The sequence below is a fragment of the Salmo salar genome, chromosome 20, assembly GCF_965601325.2.
Source record: "Salmo salar chromosome 20, fSalSal1, whole genome shotgun sequence".
Lineage (NCBI taxonomy): Eukaryota > Metazoa > Chordata > Actinopteri > Salmoniformes > Salmonidae > Salmo > Salmo salar.
In genome coordinates, this window is record NC_138310.1 from 59,731,053 (window position 1) to 59,752,307 (window position 21,255).

Sequence of the window (21,255 nt, forward strand, 5' to 3'; positions counted from 1 at the left end):
AATTATGAGGCAAACTAATCGAGGAAACATCCTATGACCATTAAGTACAGCTCGGGAGTCTGATCTCGAACTCACAGTTTCAAACCTCTCCTACACGCTTAGCTCCAATTCACATTGGAATAATAATGGGTCTTGCTTTGCTGCTACACGTGAGAACATTATTCACATATTTTGTGATATTGTTTTAATTTCATCCAAATGAATCATTATAACCAACCAGAAGTGAACAAGAAGTCAAACTGTATTACAAATTGTTTTGGGAAATTCAAATGATTATTGTAAATTAGAAGATCCTTAAACAAACGAATAAATAAGAGGGAGGTAAATCCCATGTGAAACTAAGGTAAGTGACCTGGTGAACAAGTGTTAATGGATATGATTATTGTAGAAGATTAATTATGAGGACAACTGTGCAGAATGTATTCTGTACATATAGCCTGCGTTTACACAGACAGCCCAATTCTGATCTTGTTTTCACTAATTGGTCTATTGACCAATCAGATCAGCTCTGAAAAAGATCTGACGTGAAAAGTCAAAAAACCAATTCGTGAAAAAAAGATCAGAATTGTGCTCCCTGTGTCAAACAACAAATGAGCGGTATGATGAATAGTTTAAAGCACCAATCAGCAGTAGAAACAATAACAACGCGTTGTCCCCGTCCCTGATTAGTTAAAAAGCTGAGGGATGAGGGTGGATAAATGACCACATAGACAGAGCTATGGATGCAAGGACTGACCATCCATGATGTCACAATTATAGTTGTTGTTGTTTTGAGGCTATATCGTTTTTATTGACATTAACTTTGTTAACAGACGTTGCAGTAAAACAAGCCTATATTTTGGGTTCTGATGCGGTGTGAGAGTTGAACTAAGCTCATATGAGGCATTTATAAGATATATTCTTCAAGAATCAATGAATATAACAACTGTTGATTTCTCTTTACATTCACTTGATTCATTGTGATTAGAAAATGAACTACAATGGCCAGTTTTGTAATTTAATGGGCTTATTAAGCTATTTGTTTAATAAAACCATGTTAGAAACAGTTCTGTGCTAAAATCTGTAAAATATCTTTTTTAAATATAACAAAATTAAGAATGGGTACTTTCTTACAACAAATAAAATAAATATTGTGTGTATTCAATACTACACCGATACATTTTGGAGACTGACCTGCGAGTCTTCGCTCCCTGACATTTTTCCATAGTAGATCCCAGGCTTTCGACGTGGAATCGCGCAGCGTCTCACTGAAACACCGCCGCAGCTTCAGTTTCATCGACTTGCTCTTAGTTGTCATAGTAAATCCGTGAGTCCACCATAATAAATCAAATCCCGGTCCTCATGAACCAATTATTGATTCATTCACCTGGATTTACCACCTGCGCTCGCGGCGATGCTTCCTCGCCTGATTTACTGAGTTACTGCCACAGAGAGTAACCATGAATTAACCAGCCATACAGTTAACCAACGAACAGATACATGTTCCGTATTAAGGATCCATCTTTGCCAAGTCATTCAGTTAAACGATATTTAACTCACTCCCTAGGAAAGGATCGACCGGACGATTCGGCAGCCCCCGTGCCGGACAAAGCTAGGACCAGATGTGTGGCTGTTTGAAGTTTCCACCACGGTGACGGTCAGTCTATATGCATAGATAGACTACACTAGCTGCTCTCTCTCCCTACCTCTATCTTTCACCCCTCCACTTCCCTCCCTCCCTTCTTCCCTCTCACTCACCAGGCTACTCTCGCTTTCACTACACTTAACAGAGCTTTCACTCTTGTGACTAATAGGTAATGACCATGGAATGTTACAGCAAAATTGGAATTAGGGCTACATCAAAATGGATTCATAAATATGTTGGGTTTTATGTAAAAATACAATTTAAAGAAGTGAGTTAAAATGAAGTGTCTTTTTGTTTCTGATACACTAACCTATCAGAGGTCAAACCCCCCTGAAGGAGAGGAAAGGTAAACCTTATTGACTTTGCTGTGTCAATACCACACCAGACATCATAGTGACTTTGCTGTGTCAATATCACACCAGACATTATAGTGACTTTGCTGTGTCAATATCATATTAAGTTCAACTCCAGATATTATTGTGACAGAGGACAGGGAGCAACAACCGGTTCAGTCTGTAGTAGAGTACTCCATGTGTCTTCAATGGCTTTCATATACAAAAACATAAACCGCTTTATGGAGTTAATGGCCTGGGGGCGCCATGAGTAAAAGTACAGTGTAAAAGTAATAACTGTCTTATTCCCTGTTCAGCCTATGTCTGACCTATCATATAATGTCAACCTAGCTAAACCTCAGCAGGCAGTGATACAGTAATACAATTCTCTCAGATCTATAATACACAACGACCAGCTGAAAACTGACAGACAGCTTCTATAATGGATAGTCCGGACTCCTGACCTGGCCCCTGGCCCCTGGCATGGAAAACATGTTTACATTGCCAAAGAAAGTGAAATAGATCATGAACAAAACTTAAATAAACAATACAAAATTAACAGTAAACATTACACTCACAAAAGTTCCAAAAGAATAAAGACATTTCAAATGTCATATTATGTCCATATACAGTGTTGTAATGTTTTTTTCCCCCGAATTCTTTGAAATATGTGTCTCTAATATGGTCATACATTTGGCAGGAGGTCAGGAAGTGCAGCTCAATTTACACCTCATTTTGTGGGCAGTGTGCACATAGCCTGTCTTCTCTTGAGAGCCAGGTCTGCCTTTGGCGGCCTTTCTCAATAGCAAGGCTATGCTCACTGAGTCTGTACATAATTAGAAGATTTCCTTAATTTTGGGTCAGTAACAGTGGTCAGGTATTCTGCCACTGTGTACTCTCTGTTTAGGGCCAAATAGCATTCTAGTTTGCTCAGTTTTTTTGTAAATTCTTTCCAATGTGTCAAGTAATTCTCTTTTTGTTTTCTCACGATTTGGTTGGGTCTAATTGTGTTGCTGTCCTGGGGCTCTGTGGGGCCTGTTTGTGTATGTGAACAGAGCCCCAGGACCAACTTGCTTAGGGGGCTCTTCTCCAGGTTCATTTCTCTGTAGGTGATGGCTTTGTTATGGAAGGTTTGGGAATTGCTTCCTTTTAGGTGGTTGTAGAATTTAACGTCTCTTTTCTGGATTTTGATAATTAGCGGGTCTGGGCCTAATTCTGCTCTGCATGCATTATTTGGTGTGTTACGTTGTACACAGAGGATATTTTTGCTGAATTCTGCATGCAGAGTCTCAATTTGGTGTTTGTCCCATTTTGTGAATTCTTGGTTGATGAGCGGACCCCAGACCTCACAACCAAAAAGGGCAATGGGTTCTATAACTGAGTCAAGTATTTGTAGCCAGATCCTAATTGGTATGTCAAATTTTATGTTCCTTTTGATGGCATAGAAGCCCTTCTTGCCTTGTCTCTCAGATCGTTCACAGCTTTGTGGAAGTTACCTGTGGCGCTGATGTTTAGGCTGAGGTATGTATCGTTTTATGTGTGCTCTAGGGGCAGCGGTGTCTAGATGGAATTTGTATTCACGGTCCTGGCAACTAGACCTTTTTTTTAACACAAATATTTTTGTCTTACTGAGATTTACTGTCAGGGCCCAGGTCTGACAGAATCTGTGCAGAAGATCTAGGTGCTGCTTTAGGCCTTCCTTGGTTGAGGCACCAGATCATCAGCAAACAGTAGACATATGACTTCAGATTCCAATAGGGTGAGGACGGGTGCTGCAGACTGTTCTAGTGCCCTCGCCAATTTGTTGATATATATGTTGAAGAGGGTGGGGCTTAAGCTGCATCCCTGTCTCACCCCCCGGCCTTGTGGAAAGAAATGTGTGCATGGATTGTGTGTACATGGATTTTATAATGTCGTATATTTTTCCCCCTACACCATTTTCCATCAATTTCTATAGCAGGCCTTCTCAGTACATTGTTTTCTCGTACATTGAAATGTACGAGTCTGCTGTTAATGATAATGCAGAGGATTTTCCCAAGGTTGCTGTTCACGCAAATCCCATGGTAGTTTTTGGGCTCAACTTTGTCTCCACTCTCTCTTTCTCCCTCTCTCCACGTCCAGCTGGGATAACATTATTTAATTTCCACCAGGACATTCACTGCTCATTGCTCTGCCCTAGTATAGGGTTCAGGCTGATTGACACTGTAGGGTCAGCTCCAGGCTATATCTTACTGGAGAACAACACACTGCAGGGTCAGCACCAGGCTATATCATACTGGATAACAACACACTGCAGCGTCAGCACCAGGCTATATCATACTGGAGAACAACACACTGAAGGGTCAGCACCAGGCTATATCATACTGGAGAACAACACACTGCAGGATCAGCACCAGGATATATCTTACTGGAGAACAACACACTGCAGGGTCAGCACCGGGCTATATCTTACTGGAGAACAACACACTGCAGGGTCAACACCAGACTATATCTTACTGGAGAACAACACACTGCAGGGTCAGCACCGGGCTATATCTTACTGGAGAACAATACACTGCAGGGTCAGTACCAGGCTATATCTTACTGGAGAACAACACACTGCAGGGTCAGCACCGGTCTATATCTTACTGGAGATGTTAGGATGAAACAGTCAGAGGTCACCAAGCGCAACATAGCTTCAGCGTGTAAATCAGCTAGAAAGATGTGTCGGCATCGATTAATTGTCTCTGGACCCCTCCCAGTTAGGGGGAGTGATGAGCTCTACAGCAGAGTCTCACAACTCAATCGCTGGTTGAAAACGGTCTTCTGCCCCTTCCGAAAGATAGAATTTGTAGATAATTGGCCCTCTTTTTGGGACTCACCCACAAACAGGACCAAGCCTGGCCTGTTGAGGAGTGACAGACTCCATCCTAGCTGGAGGGGTGCTCTCATCTTATCTACTAATATAGACAGGGCTCTAACTCCTCTAGCTCCACAATGAAATAGGGTGCAGGCCAGGCAGCAGGTTGTTAGCCAGCCTGCCAGCTTAGTGGAGTCTGCCACTAGCACAGTCAGGGTAGTCAGCTCAGCTATCCCCATTGAGACCGTGTCTGTGCCTCGACCTAGGTTGGGCAAAATTAAAGATGGCGGTGTTCGCCTTAGCAATCTCACTAGAATAAAGACCTCCTCCATCTCTGCCATTATTGAAAGAGATTGTGATACCTCACATCTCAAAATAGGGCTACTTAATGTTAGATCCCTCACTTCCAAGGCAGTTATAGTCAATGAACTAATCACTGATCATAATCTTGATGTGATTGGCCTGACTGAAACATGGCTTAAGCCTGATGAATTTACTGTGTTTAAATGAGGCCTCACCCTCTGGTTACACTAGTGACCATATCCCCCGCGCATCCCGCAAAGGCGGAGGTGTTGCTAACATTTACGATAGCAAATTTCAATAAAAAAAAACCAACAACGACGTTTTCGTCTTTTGAGCTTCTAGTCATGCAATCTATGCAGCCTACTCAATCACTTTTTATAGCTACTGTTTACAGGCCTCCTGGGCCATATGCAGCGTTCCTCACTGAGTTCCCTGAATTCTTATCGGACCTTGTAGTCATCGCAGATAATATTCACATTTTTGGTGACTTTAATATTCACATGGAAAAGTCCACAGACCCACTCCAAAAGGCTTTCGGAGCCATCATCGACTCAGTGGGTTTTGTCCAACATGTCTCTGGACCTACTCACTGCCACAGTCATACTCTGGACCTAGTTTTGTCCCATGGAATAAATGTTGTGGATCTTAATGTTTTTCCTCATAATCCTGGACTATCGGACCACCATTTTATTACATTTGCAATCGCAACAAATAATCTGCTCAGACCCCAACCAAGGAGCATTAAAAGTGGTGCTATAAATTCTCAGACAACCCAAAGATTCCTTGATGCCCTTCCAGACTCCCTCTGCCTGCCCAAGGACGTCAGAGGACAACAATCAGTTAACCACCTAACTGAGGAACTCAATTTAACCTTGTGCAATACCCTTGATGCAGTTGCACCCCTAAAAACTAAAAACATTTGTCATAAGAAACTAGCTCCCTGGTATACAGAAAATACACGAGCTCTGAAGCAAGCTTCCAGAACATTGGAACGGAAATGGCGCCACACCAAACTGGAAGTCTTCCGACTAGCTTGGAAAGACAGTACCGTGCAGTATCGAAGAGCCCTCACTGCTGCTCGATCATCCTATTTTTCCAACTTAATTGAGGAAAATAAGAACAATCCAAAATTTCTTTTTGATACTGTCGCAAAGCTAACTAAAAAGCAGCATTCCCCAAGAGAGGATGGCTTTCACTTCAGCAGTAATGAATTCATGAACTTCTTTGAGGAAAAGATCATGATCATTAGAATGCAAATTACGGACCCCTCTTTAAATCTGTGTATTCCTCCAAAGCTCTGTTGTCCTGAGTCTGCACAACTCTGCCAGGACCTAGGATCAAGGGAGACACTAAAGTGTTTTAGTACTATATCTCTTCACACAATGATGAAAATAATCATGGCCTCTAAACCTTCAAGCTGCATACTGGACCCTATTCCAACTAAACTACTGAAAGAGCTGCTTCCTGTGCTTGGCCCTCCTATGTTGAACATAATAAACGGCTCTCTATCCACCGGATGTGTACCAAACTCACTAAAAGTGGCAGTAATAAAGCCTCTCTTGAAAAAGCCAAATCTTGACCCAGAAATTATAAAAAACTATCGGCCAATATCGAATCTTCCATTCCTCTCAAAAATTTTAGAAAAAGCTGTTGCGCAGCAACTCACTGCCTTCCTGAAGACAAACAATGTATACGAAACGCTTCAGTCTGGTTTTAGTCCCCATCATAGCACTGAGACTGCACTTGTGAAGGTGGTAAATGACCTTTTAATGACGTCAGACCGAGGCTCTGCATCTGTCCTCGTGCTCCTAGATCTTAGTGCTGCTTTTGATATCATCGATCACCACATTCTTTTGGAGAGATTGGAAACCCAAATTGGTCTACATGGACAAGTTCTGGCCTGGTTTAGATCTTATCTGTCGGAAAGATATCAGTTTGTCTCTGTGAATGGTTTGTCCTCTGACAAATCAACTGTAAATTTCGGTGTTCCTCAAGGTTCCGTTTTAGGACCACTATTGTTTTCACTATATATTTTACCTCTTGGGGATGTCATTCGAAAACATCATGTTAAATTTCACTGCTATGCAGATGACACACAGCTGTACATTCCAATGAAACATGGTGAAGCACCAAAATTGCCCTCGCTAGAAGCCTGTGTTTCAGACATAAGGAAGTGGATGGCTGCAAACTTTCTACTTTTAAACTTGGACAAAACAGAGATGCTTGTTCTAGGTCCCAAGAAACAAAGAGATCTTCTGTTGAATCTGACAATTAATCTGGATGGTTGTACAGTCGTCTCAAATAAAACTGTGAAGGACCTCGGCGTTACTCTGGACCCTGATCTCTCTTTTGAAGAACATATCAAGACTGTTTCAAGGACAGCTTTTTTCTATCTACGTAACATTGCAAAAATCAGAAATTTCTGTCCAAAAATGATGCAGAAAAATTAATCTATGCTTTTGTTACTTCTAGGTTGGACTTCTGCAATGCTCTACTTTCCGGCTACCCGGATAAAGCTCTAAATAAACTTCAGTTAGTGCTAAATACGGCTGCTAGAATCCTGACTAGAACCAAAAAATGTGATCATATTACTCCAGTGCTAGCCTCCCTACACTGGCTTCCTGTTAAGGCAAGGGCTGATTTCAAGGTTTTACTGCTAACCTACAAAGCATTACATGGGCTTGCTCCTACCTATCTTTCCGATTTGGTCCTGCCGTACATAACTACACGTACGCTACGGTCACAAGACGCGGGCCTCCTAATTGTCCCTAGAATTTCTAAGCAAACAGCTGGAGGCAGGGCTTTCTCCTATAGAGCTCCATTTTTATGGAATGGTCTGCCTACCCATGTGAGAGACACAGACTCAGTCTCAACCTTTAAGTCTTTACTGAAGACTCATCTCTTCAGTAGGTCCTATGATTAAGTGTAGTCTGGCCCAGGGGTGTGAAGGTGAACGGAAAGGCTGGAGCAATGAACCGCCCTTGCTGTCTCTGCCTGGCCGGTTCCCCTCTCTCCACTGGGATTCTCTGCCTCTAACCCTATTACAGGGGCTGAGTCACTGGCTTACTGGTGTTCTTCCATGCCGTCCCTAGGAGGGGTGCATCACTTGAGTGGGTTGAGTCACTAACGTGGTCTTCCTGTCTGGGTTGGCGCCCCCCCTTGGGTTGTGCCGTGGCGGAGATCTTTGTGGGCTATACTCGGCCTTGTCTCAGGATGGTAAGTTGGTGGTTGGAGATATCCCTCCAGTGGTGTGGGGGCTGTGCTTTGGCAAAGTGGGTGGGGTTATATCCGGCCTGTTTGGCCCTGTCCGGGGGTTTCATAGGATGGGGCCACAGTGTCTCCTGACCCCTCCTGACTCAGCCTCCAGTATTTATGCTGCAGTAGTTTATGTGTCGGGGGGCTAGGGTCAGTCTGTTACATCTGGAGTATTTCTCTTGTCTTATCCGGTGTCCTGTGTGAATTTAAATATGCTCTCTCTAATTCTCTCTTTCTCTCTTTTCTTTCTTTTCTCTCTCTCGGAGGACCTGAGCCCTAGGACGATGCCTCAGGACTACCTGGCATGATGACTCCTTGCTGTCCCCAGTCCACCTGGCCGTGCTGCTGCTCCAGTTTCAACTGTTCTGCCTGCGGCTATGGAAACCTGACCTGTTCACCGGACGTGCTACCTGTCCCAGACCTGCTGTCCCAGACCTGCTGGAACCCTGACCTGTTCACCGGACGTGCTACCTGTCCCAGACCTGCTGTTTTCAACTCTCTAGAGACAGCAGGAGCGGTAGAGATACTCTCAAAGATCGGCTATGAAAAAGTCAACTGACACTTACTCTTGAGTTGCTGACTTGTTGCACCCTCGACAACTACTATGATTATTATTATTTGACCATGCTGGTCATTTATGAACATTTGAACATCTTGGCCATGTGCTGTTATAATCTCCACCCGGCACAGCCAGAAGAGGACTGGCCCTCATAGCCTGGTTCCTCTCTAGGTTTCTTCCTAGGTTCTGGCCTTTCTAGGGAGTTTTCCCTAGCCACCGTGCTTCTACACCTGCATTGCTTGCTGTTTGGGGTTTTAGGCTGGGTTTCTGTACAGCACTTTGAGATATCAGCTGATGTAAGAAGGGCTATATAAATACATTTGATTTGATTTGATTTGGAGAACAACAGACTGCAGGGTCAGCAACGGGCTATATCTTACTGGAGAACAACACACTGCAGGGTCAGCACCAGGCTATGTCTTACTGGAGAACAACACACTGCAGGGTCAGCACCAGGCTATATCTTACTGGAGAACAACACACTGCAGGGTCAGCACCAGGCTATATCTTACTGGAGAACAACACACTGCAGGGTCAGCACCAGGCTATATCTTACTGGAGAACAACTCACTGTTGCTCTCTCTTTAAAGGCTAATAACTGTGCAATGCATAGAACTCCTCAGCAGTGACCTGCTTGTTACAATTTTCAGCTCCACTTGTTCAGGCCCCATTGGGCAGAATGCCGCCTGCAGGAACACACACACACACACACACACACACACACACACACACACACACACACACACACACACACACACACACACACACACACACACACACACACACACACACACACACACACACACACACACACACACACACACACACACACACACACACACACACACACACACACATGCACACACTGAATTGACCCCAACCTTGGTTTGAAACCCTCTACCACCCAGAACAAAGGTTGTTGTTATCTCTGTAGAATATTATGGGTAGACTGAGACAGAGAGCGATAGTAGGGGTGGGGGGAGTGAGGGAAGCAGGGAGGGAGGAAGATGCAGAGAGGAAATATCAATCATCAATCATCAACCCCCTCTCCCCTCATCTCATCTCTGATTCTCTGAATGTTTGTTTTGGACAGGCCATTTCACAAACCACTCACTTCTCATCTCGTTGAGAAACTGGCAACTTCTCAGAGAGCTAGTTTACTTCTTTGCTCTCTCTCTCTCTCTCTCTCTCTCTCTCTCTCTCTCACATGTTTGCATCGTTTGCATCGTGTGTGTGTGTGTGTGTGTGTGTGTGTGTGTGTGTGTGTGTGTGTGTGTGTGTGTGTGTGTGTGTGTGTGTGTGTGTGTGTGTGTGTGTGTGTGCGTGCGTGCGTGCGTGGGTGCGTGCGCGCGTGCGTGCGTGTGTGCGTGTTCGGAATGTTGTCCTATCGGCACGGTGGGAAAATCCCAGATGTGGGGAAGCTTATTTTGCTCTGTGATTGGATGATGAGGTCCCATGCCACGCCCCCTCAATAGTCGGGGAGATTACACTCACAACCGAATGGAAACAAGACGCACCAGGGAACTCCCCCCACTCTTACAGGTCCGTCTCAGTCATGCACTACACATTTCCTGAACATATATTCCCAAGATGCTATTTTTCCAGAGGAGCAACTTGTAGTCTGTATGTAGGTTTAGATGAAGAATTAGGGGTTAGAGAGTAGGAGCAGTATTCTCCAGAGAGAGCCTACACACACACAAACACACACACAGACTCACACAAACCATTGGTTTTGGTATTTTATTAGGATCCCCATTAGCTGTTGCAAAAGCAGCAGCTACTCTTCCTGGGGTCACACAAAACATGAACAGCATGACAGAACCATCTAAAGTCAGCCTGCTGCTAAAGTATGTAACTTTTAGTCGTATTAGACTGTAATAGACTGTTAGTTTCAGGATTGTAATAGTGACTTTGAGTGACCACTCAAAGGCCTACAAAGTGGCCTGAAGAGAGAAAGTGTAACTGGCAAGCCAAGCTAACATGACTATTGTTTCTTCACTGTTAAACAAGAGGAGAATGACATGGCATGTAATTGTCAAGCCTGGATCTGTTAAGGCTCTGTTAGCCACTATAATCCATGGGAACCCATTTACTGTCTGTACCACCTGGCTTCTATTAGCACTGAACCCCCCTACCCCCCTATCCCAAAGCACGCACACAGACGCACATATGCAGCATACACACACACCTATGCACGCACACACGGACACTCACACAGACAAAGAGAAAGAGACGGAAGAGGAAAGGGGGTGGATTGATAATGTTTTGTGAAGGATAGATTACATACAGTACCAGCCAAAACTTTGGACACACCTACTCATTCAAGGGTATTTCTTTATTTTTACTATTTTCTACATTGTAGAATAATAGTGAAGACATCAAAACTATGAAAAAACATATATGGAATCATGTAGTAACCAAAAAACTGTTAAACAATTCAACATATATTTTATATTTCAGATTCTTCAAAGTAGCCACTCTTTTCCTTGATGACAGCTTTGCACACTCTTGGAATTCTCTCAACCAGCTTCACCTGGAAGGCTTTTCCAACAGTCTTGAAGGAGTTCCCACATATGCTGAGCACTTGTTGGCTGCTTTTCCTTCACTCTGCGGTCCAACTCATTCCAACTCAAACCATCTCAATTGGGTTGAGGTCGGAAGATTGTGGAGGCCAGGTAATTTGATGCAGCACTCCATCACTCTCCTTCTTGGTCAAATAGCCCTTACACAGCCTGGATGTGTATTTTATGTAAATGTCCTGTTGAAAAACAAATGATAGTCCCACTAAGCGCAAACCAGATGGAATGGTGTATCGCTGCAGAATGCTGTGGTAGCCATGCTGATTAAGTGTGCCTTGAACTCTAAATAAATCACAGACAGTGTCACCAGCAAATCACCCCCACACCATCACACCTCCTCCTCCATGCTTCACGGTGGGAACCACACATCTGTTCACGTACTCTGCGTCACACAAAGACAGGGCAGTTGGAACCAAAAATCTCAAATTTGGACTCATCAGACCAAAGGACAGATTTACACCGGTCTAATGTCCATCGCTTGTGTTTCTTGGCCCAAGCAAGTCACTTCTTCTTATTTTTGTCCTTTAGTAGTGGTTTCTTTGCAGCAATTTGACCATGAAGGCCTGAATCACGCAGTCTCCTCGGAACAGTTGATGGTGAGATGTGTCTCCGAGGCTGATGGTGAGCTGCAATTTCTGAGGCTGGTAACTCCAATGAACTTATCCACTGCAGGTAACTCTGGGTCTTCCTTTCCTGTGGTAGTCCTCATGAGAGCCAGGTTCATCATTGCGCTTGATGGTTTTTGCAACTGCACTTTAAGAAACTTTCAAAGTTCTTGAAATTTTCCGGATTGACTAAAATATATTTGTATTTGTTTAACACTTTTTTGGTTACTACATGATTCCATATGTGTAATTTCATAGTGTTGATGTCTTCACTATTATTCTACAATATAAAACCCTGGAATGAGTAGGGTTGTCCAAACCTTTTACTGTTACTGCAGATTTGGTAATTCATTCTTATAATGATGTGGATTTCCTGGCCATGCTCATGGTTTTATCCAGGATAGGAGTCATCAGAAGTAATGTTGCATTTCAAATGACAAAAGCTTAAATACAATGTTACTAATGAAGGTTTCTAGTTGTAGTTTGAAGTAGTTCCTCACATCTTCTCCCAGGCCTAATGAAGAATAGTCTCTCTAATGACTGCATATTTAGGAGAGAGTTTTTTTAAAACCTCGGACAGTTTTTTTCTTCTGTCAAACAGTCTGGCTGCTCTGTGGACTCAGGAAACCACAAGTTATTTTCCATCTTTCCCTGTGTGGAATGTTTCATGCTCTGGTCAGGAGGAGTTCTTTATAAAGTTACACATGACGACCGGCTAGTAAATATAACACATGATGTCATAGATCGGACCGTGCTGGCCAATGAGAGGAGGGGGAGTGAATAACAGTATAATGACATGGAAACAGGTTTTCCAAGAGTTCCAAGTTCTGAGTGTAGCCACTACTGACACATCAACACAGTCCAGACCTGCTGTCTATTATAGTATTTTAAGGTCACTAAATGGATCAAAATGCTGAATGTCCTGGTCACATTCCATGGAAAACACATACGAGCGCACACAGTGCCTTTACTGAATATAGGCCACCTTGGAGAGAACACCTGTTTTCTATTCAGGCCACAGCAACAATATCTTCATCCAGCCGGGGATCCTTCACCCACTTCACCCATTACACTCTATTCTCCTATGTAGGGCACTACTTTTAACCACGGCCCATATGGCTCTGGTCAAAAGTATGGCACTATGTAGGGAATATGTCATGTATTTCTGTATAGAATCTATAGATCTGTCCTGACATCTCTGTTCCAGATCTGATGCAGGTCATCTTCTCCGACCGGGCCTGGTGAGTACCAGCTATCACTTTACTCCCCAACCACCCTCACTCACACACACCCTCTACTAGACTTCCCCTCACCTACTCCACCTCAGTCCTCTTCACCCTCTGTCCCCCTCATGACCTTGACTGAAACCATACATAGATGTGATCATGAACACATCAGTAAGATAGGGACTGTCTGAGTTCAACATGCTCGCCCTCAGACTAAGTTCTGCCTCTGTTCTGTTTACGGTTCTACAGGTGATACCCCATTCTCCCTCATCATCAATACTGTGTGTGTGTGTGTGTGTGTGTGTGTGTGTGTGTGTGTGTGTGTGTGTGTGTGTGTGTGTGTGTGTGTGTGTGTGTGTGTGTGTGTGTGTGTGTGTGTGTGTGTGTGTGTGTGTGTGTGTGTGTGTGTGTGTGTGTGTGTGTGTGTGTGTGTGACAGCCTGGGAGCGTTCTAGTAAAATAGCAGAGAGGCTACAGTTGTCTACGGTCACTGATAGAGGGCAAAGAGGGTGAGAAAGGAGAGAGGAGAAAAGGTTTTAGGGTGGAAGAGCAAGAGAGAGGTTGGAGAGGGGGAGAGAGTGAGGCTGGGGAGAGAGAGAGAGCGAGACAGAGAGAGCGAGAAAGAAATAGTGAGAGAAGGAGAGAGAGGGAAGACGGAAGAGTCCTAGGTTTGAGAAGGCAGCTGGGAGCGATGTGATGTGCCTATGGTGGAACAGAGATGAGTCAAACAAAGACAGAAAGACAAATCTTCTGGATGATTACCAGCAGCCTGGCCTGGAGTTATATAACAGGCACTGGTGCGTCATCTGGACCCAGGACCCATAGCAGTGATTTAGAATAGTGTATATACTGACTGAGCCAGCACAGACCTCGTTTCACACCAAGATGAATGATCACACTGACTACAGCCATGTTATGGGAGTCTGGGGAGAAGAAACAGCTTGGCAGAATGTAGAACTTTACAGCAGTATTATTCCACATTATCTCTGATAGTGTTCCCAAGTGTTCTTTATTTATTTATGTTATTTAACCTTTATTAAAGACGGCCTACCAAAAGGCAAAAGGCCTCCTTAGGGGATGGGGGCTGGGATTAAAAATACAAAATAAAATAAAAATATAGGACAAAACACACATCACAACAAGAGAGACACCACAACAACATAACATGGCAGCAACACATAACAACACAACATGGTAGCAATACAACATGGCAGCAGCACAACATGGTAGCAGCACAAAACATGGTACAAACATTATTGGGCACAGACAACAGCACAAAGGGCAAGAAGGTAGAGACAACAACCCATCACGCGAAGCAGCCACAACTGTTAGTAAGAGTGTCCATGATTGAGTCGTTGAATGAAGGGATGGAGATAAAACTGTCCAGTTTGAGCATTTTTTGCAGCTCGTTCCAGTCGTTAGCTGCAGTGAACTGAAAAGAGGAGGGACCCAGGGATGTGTGTGCTTTGGGGACTTTTAACAGAATGTGACTGGCAGAATGGGTGTTGTATGTGGAGGATGAGGGCTGCACTAGGTATCTCAGATGGGGCGGTGAGGCCTAATGTTCCTGTTCTAGTGATCCCTAGTGTTCTAGGAATGGTCCCTGAGGCAGCATCGATTGACTACACTCAGCTTCAGCCAAGTTCATATTAATGGTGCAGAACTCTATAGTAAATCCCATATAAACAAAACGGGACAGTTAGCATCTATTTGATTAAGAAACCTCAAAAAGATTATGTCTACTCACAGCTATTCGCTATTTATGACTAAACCAGGGTATAGGCTGATCTCACGTGAGGATGACATGTTGGGGGTGTAATCATGTAGTGCATGATGATGAGGACTCCTCCATGGTTAACCAGTCAGTCAGTACTCTGTAGAGTTGATCAAAGCAGCAGTCTGACAGTAGAGCCAGTAGATCCAGCAGGATGCCTCAAGTCCTTATTATAGCAAGGTGAAATTGAAGCGTAAAGAGGAAATAAACTAAAGAAGAAAGACAGTTGTACAAAGAGTCTTAAAGACGTGTCTTTTTTCCTGGTGAGGGAAGTCAGCCAGGTTGTTGGATGCTTTGCCCTGGAGTCATTCACAGAGAGGTGTGAGGAACGCAGTATCTTAATAACCCAATGGAGCCTTCTGACACAGAGTGTCTTATTAAGAGAATGAACCCTTTCCACACAGCTCTTCCTTTGTTTTCACAGAACCACAGAATAACGGTCTTTAGATTGCACCAGTCAACACAGATTAGAGGATATATTCAGAGAGGAGATGTGTGTGTGTGTGTGTGTGTGTGTGTGTGTGTGTGTGTGTGTGTGTGTGTGTGTGTGTGTGTGTGTGTGTGTGTGTGTGTGTGTGTGTGTGTGTGTGTGTGTGTGTGTGTGTGTGTGTGTGTGTGTGTGTGTGTGTGTGTGTTTGTATGGGTGTGTGTGGTCTAGGACAGTGATAGACAGTCTCCTCACTTTGAGAGAGCAGGTCAGCCAAGGTGATTTTACAGACGACTATTAAATGTTGGTAAAATGTTCTAAAAATAAGCTGTTGGATTTGACCCTGTCCCTGAGCCTGTCCTTCTGGGAGCTGAGGGGAAACAAAAAAATATTCTGGGGTTTAAAAACATTCTAGTGGGGCAGAAAGGTCTGAGGTTTAAAAACATTCTAGTGGGGCAGAAAGGTCTGAGGTTTAAAAACATTCTAGTGGGGCAGAAAGGTCTGAGGTTTAAAAACATTCTAGTGGGGCAGAAAGGTCTGAGGTTTAAAAACATTCTAGTGGGGCAGAAAGGTTTGGGGTTTAAAAACATTCCAGTGGGGCAGAAAGGTCTGGGGTTTAAAAACATTCCAGTGGGGCAGAAAGGTCTGGGGTTTAAAAACATTCTAGTGGGGCAGAAAGGTCTGGGGTTTAAAAACATTCCAGTGGGGCAGAAAGGTCTGGGGTTTAAAAACATTCTAGTGGGGCAGAAAGGTCTGGGGTATAAAAACATTCTAGTGGGGCAGAAAGGTCTGAGGTTTAAAAACATTCAAGTGGGGCAGAAAGGTCTGGGGTATAAAAACATTCTAGTGGGGCAGAAAGGTCTGAGGTTTAAAAACATTCTAGTGGGGCAGAAAGGTCTGGGGTTTAAAAACATTCTAGTGGGGCAGAAAGGTCTGAGGTTTAAAAACATTCTAGTGGGGCAGAAAGGTCTGAGGTTTAAAAACATTCTAGTGGGGCAGAAAGGTCTGGGGTTTAAAAACATTCTAGTGGGGCAGAAAGGTCTGAGGTTTAAAAACATTCTAGTGGGGCAGAAAGGTCTGAGGTTTAAAAACATTCTAGTGGGGCAGAAAGGTCTGGGGTTTAAAAACATTCTAGTGGGGCAGAAAGGTCTGGGGTTTAAAAACATTCTAGTGGGGCAGAAAGGTCTGGGGTATAAAAACATTCTAGTGGGGCAGAAAGGTCTGAGGTTTAAAAACATTCTAGTGGGGCAGAAAGGTCTGGGGTATAAAAACATTCTAGTGGGGCAGAAAGGTCTGAGGTTTAAAAACATTCTAGTGGGGCAGAAAGGTCTGGGGTTTAAAAACATTCTAGTGGGGCAGAAAGGTCTGAGGTTTAAAAACATTCTAGTGGGGCAGAAAGGTCTGGGGTTTAAAAACATTCTAGTGGGGCAGAAAGGTCTGAGGTTTAAAAACATTCTAGTGGGGCAGAAAGGTCTGAGGTTTAAAAACATTCTAGTGGGGCAGAAAGGTCTGGGGTTTAAAAACATTCTAGTGGGGCAGAAAGGTCTGAGGTTTAAAAACATTCTAGTGGGGCAGAAAGGTCTGGGGTTTAAAAACATTCTAGTGGGGCAGAAAGGTCTGGGGTTTAAAAACATTCTAGTGGGGCAGAAAGGTCTGGGGTTTAAAAACATTCTAGTGGGGCAGAAAGGTCTGAGGTTTAAAAACATTCTAGTGGGGTAGAAAGGTCTGGGGTTTAAAAACATTCTAGTGGGGCAGAAAGGTCTGAGGTTTAAAAACATTCTAGTGGGGCAGAAAGGTCTGGGGTTTAAAAACATTCTAGTGGGGCAGAAAGGTCTGAGGTTTAAAAACATTCTAGTGGGGCAGAAAGGTCTGGGGTTTAAAAACATTCTAGTGGGGTAGAAAGGTCTGGGGTATAAAAACATTCTAGTGGGGCAGAAAGGTCTGAGGTTTAAAAACATTCTAGTGGGGCAGAAAGGTCTGGGGTATAAAAACATTCTCGTGGGGCAGAAAGGTCTGGGGTTTAAAAACATTCTAGTGGGGTAGAAAGGTCTGAGGTTTAAAAACATTCTCGTGGGGCAGAAAGGTCTGAGGTTTAAAAACATTCTAGTGGGGCAGAAAGGTCTGAGGTTTAAAAACATTCTAGTGGGGTAGAAAGGTCTGGGGTTTAAAAACATTCTAGTGGGGCAGAAAGGTCTGGGGTATAAAAACATTCTAGTGGGGCAGAAAGGTCTGAGGTTTAAAAACATTCTAGTGGGGCAGAAAGGTCTGAGGTTTAAAAACATTCTAGTGGGGCAGAAAGGTCTGGGGTTTAAAAACATTCTAGTGGGGCAGAAAGGTCTGAGGTTTAAAAACATTCTAGTGGGGCAGAAAGGTCTGAGGTTTAAAAACATTCTAGTGGGGCAGAAAGGTCTGGGGTTTAAAAACATTCTAGTGGGGCAGAAAGGTCTGGGGTTTAAAAACATTCTAGTGGGGCAGAAAGGTCTGGGGTATAAAAACATTCTAGTGGGGCAGAAAGGTCTGAGGTTTAAAAACATTCTAGTGGGGCAGAAAGGTCTGGGGTATAAAAACATTCTAGTGGGGCAGAAAGGTCTGAGGTTTAAAAACATTCTAGTGGGGCAGAAAGGTCTGGGGTTTAAAAACATTCTAGTGGGGCAGAAAGGTCTGAGGTTTAAAAACATTCTAGTGGGGCAGAAAGGTCTGGGGTTTAAAAACATTCTAGTGGGGCAGAAAGGTCTGAGGTTTAAAAACATTCTAGTGGGGCAGAAAGGTCTGAGGTTTAAAAACATTCTAGTGGGGCAGAAAGGTCTGGGGTTTAAAAACATTCTAGTGGGGCAGAAAGGTCTGAGGTTTAAAAACATTCTAGTGGGGCAGAAAGGTCTGGGGTTTAAAAACATTCTAGTGGGGCAGAAAGGTCTGGGGTTTAAAAACATTCTAGTGGGGCAGAAAGGTCTGGGGTTTAAAAACATTCTAGTGGGGCAGAAAGGTCTGAGGTTTAAAAACATTCTAGTGGGGTAGAAAGGTCTGGGGTTTAAAAACATTCTAGTGGGGCAGAAAGGTCTGAGGTTTAAAAACATTCTAGTGGGGCAGAAAGGTCTGGGGTTTAAAAACATTCTAGTGGGGCAGAAAGGTCTGAGGTTTAAAAACATTCTAGTGGGGCAGAAAGGTCTGGGGTTTAAAAACATTCTAGTGGGGTAGAAAGGTCTGGGGTATAAAAACATTCTAGTGGGGCAGAAAGGTCTGAGGTTTAAAAACATTCTAGTGGGGCAGAAAGGTCTGGGGTATAAAAACATTCTCGTGGGGCAGAAAGGTCTGGGGTTTAAAAACATTCTAGTGGGGTAGAAAGGTCTGAGGTTTAAAAACATTCTCGTGGGGCAGAAAGGTCTGAGGTTTAAAAACATTCTAGTGGGGCAGAAAGGTCTGAGGTTTAAAAACATTCTAGTGGGGTAGAAAGGTCTGGGGTTTAAAAACATTCTAGTGGGGCAGAAAGGTCTGGGGTATAAAAACATTCTAGTGGGGCAGAAAGGTCTGAGGTTTAAAAACATTCTAGTGGGGCAGAAAGGTCTGGGGTATAAAAACATTCTCGTGGGGCAGAAAGGTCTGGGGTTTAAAAACATTCTAGTGGGGCAGAAAGGTCTGAGGTTTAAAAACATTCAAGTGGGGCAGAAAGGTCTGGGGTTTAAAAACATTCTCGTGGGGCAGAAAGGTCTGGGGTTTAAAAACATTCTAGTGGGGCAGAAAGGTCTGGGGTTTAAAAACATTCTAGTGGGGCAGAAAGGTCTGAGGTTTAAAAACATTCTAGTGGGGCAGAAAGGTCTGGGGTTTAAAAACATTCTAGTGGGGCAGAAAGGTCTGGGGTTTAAAAACATTCTAGTGGGGCAGAAAGGTCTGGGGTTTAAAAACATTCTAGTGGGGCAGAAAGGTCTGGGGTTTAAAAACATTCTAGTGGGGCAGAAAGGTCTGAGGTTTAAAAAATATTTTGAGTCGGACAGAAAGGTCTGAGGTTTAAAAACATTCTAGTGGGGCAGAAAGGTCTGGGGTTTAAAAACATTCTAGTGGGGCAGAAAGGTCTGAGGTTTAAAAAATATTTTGAGTCGGACAGAAAGGTCTGGGGTTTAAAAACATTCTCGTGGGGCAGAAAGGTCTGAGGTTTAAAAAATATTTTGAGTCGGACAGAAAGGTCTGGCGTTTTCCCATAGATGCTTCAAGTTTCCTCTCAACATCAAATAAAATAAAATCCAATTGTATTGGTCACATACACATATTTAGCAGATGTTATTGCAGGTGTAGCGAAATGCTTGTGAGAACATAGCAACAGATATACAAAAGATATACTGATTGATCGGTATAGAGTTTAAAGTCCATAAACTATGGAGATTACACATCAAATACAGTCAGGCCACACAGGCCATGTTTCAGAGAGATGAGGATTCAAGTTTCTGTCTGACTTGTGATTCTCTTCACCTCTACCGCAGAGAGCTGACCACCCTAACTTCTACCCTAGACAGTGCTCGTGTGTGGTGTGTATGTGTACGTGGTGTGTTTAGTCACATGCAGGGCTATTTGGGATATGGGCCCAGAGAAGTTTCCTCGGCTGGACTATGTCACTATACAGAGGTGAACTAACTGGTGGTTATGATGACTGCCCATAGGGCCCATATTGCTCTGGTCAGCAGTAGTGCATTATATAGGGAGTAGGGTGACATTTGGATACATCCATAGATTCTGCAGACCATCTGGTCCCGTAACATGACATCATACAGTCTCTACAGTTTCCACGGTACAGCTGTCAAACATAGGCGAGAGAATATCAGAGCTCAGAGTTAGCTTCATCTTTTTACGTCATCATCATCATCATCCTACTCACAGTTATTACCCTGACTGTGTGTGTCTCAAATGGCACCTTATTCCCTGTATTGTGCACTACTTTTCACCAGAGCCCCATATATGCTATGGTCAAAAGTAGTGCACTATATAGGGAGTAGGGTGCCATTTGAGACATAACCTGTGTTTCTATTGAACACAGATGTTCTGTTAACTACGGTTCTCTTTCTGTTAGTGATTCTGACCACATCACATTGACTTTGACACTGACTTTGGTCTGGCTTACTTCAGCCATGATATGGTTCTAAAAGGGAAACGGCATGTCGAGAGTCTCGTGGTTAAATATACTGTACACTACGAAAGCAATGGTAGAAACACACTGTACTAAATTATGACATCAACAGGACCATGGGGAAGGAAATGTCTTGGTTGTGTTGACAAACAGTTACTGAAGTCATCAACAAGCTAAATACTACATAAAGTCTATAGATTTACAACCATTACTCTAGGGTTAGCGTGCTGTAGCTGTGAGCAGTGATACGTCACTCTAGATTACCCAGGTGTGAGTGGTGTTCATTCACAGAGCTGTAAAGTTGTCTGTTAAGAGCGCGTAATATATTACAGCCAGACCACAGCAGACATTCCTACCTATAGGGGAGAGTGATGGAATGTGAACAGGGTCTCCTGTACATTATTGACATACCCCCTGTTACACCCCCCCGCGCGCTCATAGAGTTCATGTGAGAGTGGAACCTGAGACAGAAATGGAATCGCCCCGTAATCCCCCAGCTGCCCCCAGGGCCACATCACGACACGACAAATAGTTCCTTCAGCAGTAACTATGTAGTACTAGTAACAATGATCTGGCATGCCTCCTAATTTTAACTGCGTCTCGCCAAGCCATGCAGTCAG

General features: G+C 43.7%; 1 protein-coding gene across 2 annotated transcripts in view; it reads right to left on the reverse strand.

Moving 5' to 3' along the window:
- LOC106580986 (stAR-related lipid transfer protein 13) overlaps window positions 1-21,255 on the reverse strand; it is a 104,056-nt gene that overhangs the window by 42,940 nt on the left and 39,861 nt on the right. Inside the window, exon 1 of one of the 2 annotated variants that reach the window (XM_082966605.1) lies at window positions 1,174-1,635. The exons of the other annotated variant lie outside the window; for it this stretch is intronic. Within the exon in view, the coding sequence (XP_082822731.1) occupies window positions 1,174-1,297 (124 nt within the window). The 5' untranslated portion in view covers window positions 1,298-1,635. Of the gene's footprint in view, window positions 1-1,173; window positions 1,636-21,255 lie in introns of those variants that run through there. 2 annotated transcript variants of the gene reach the window in all.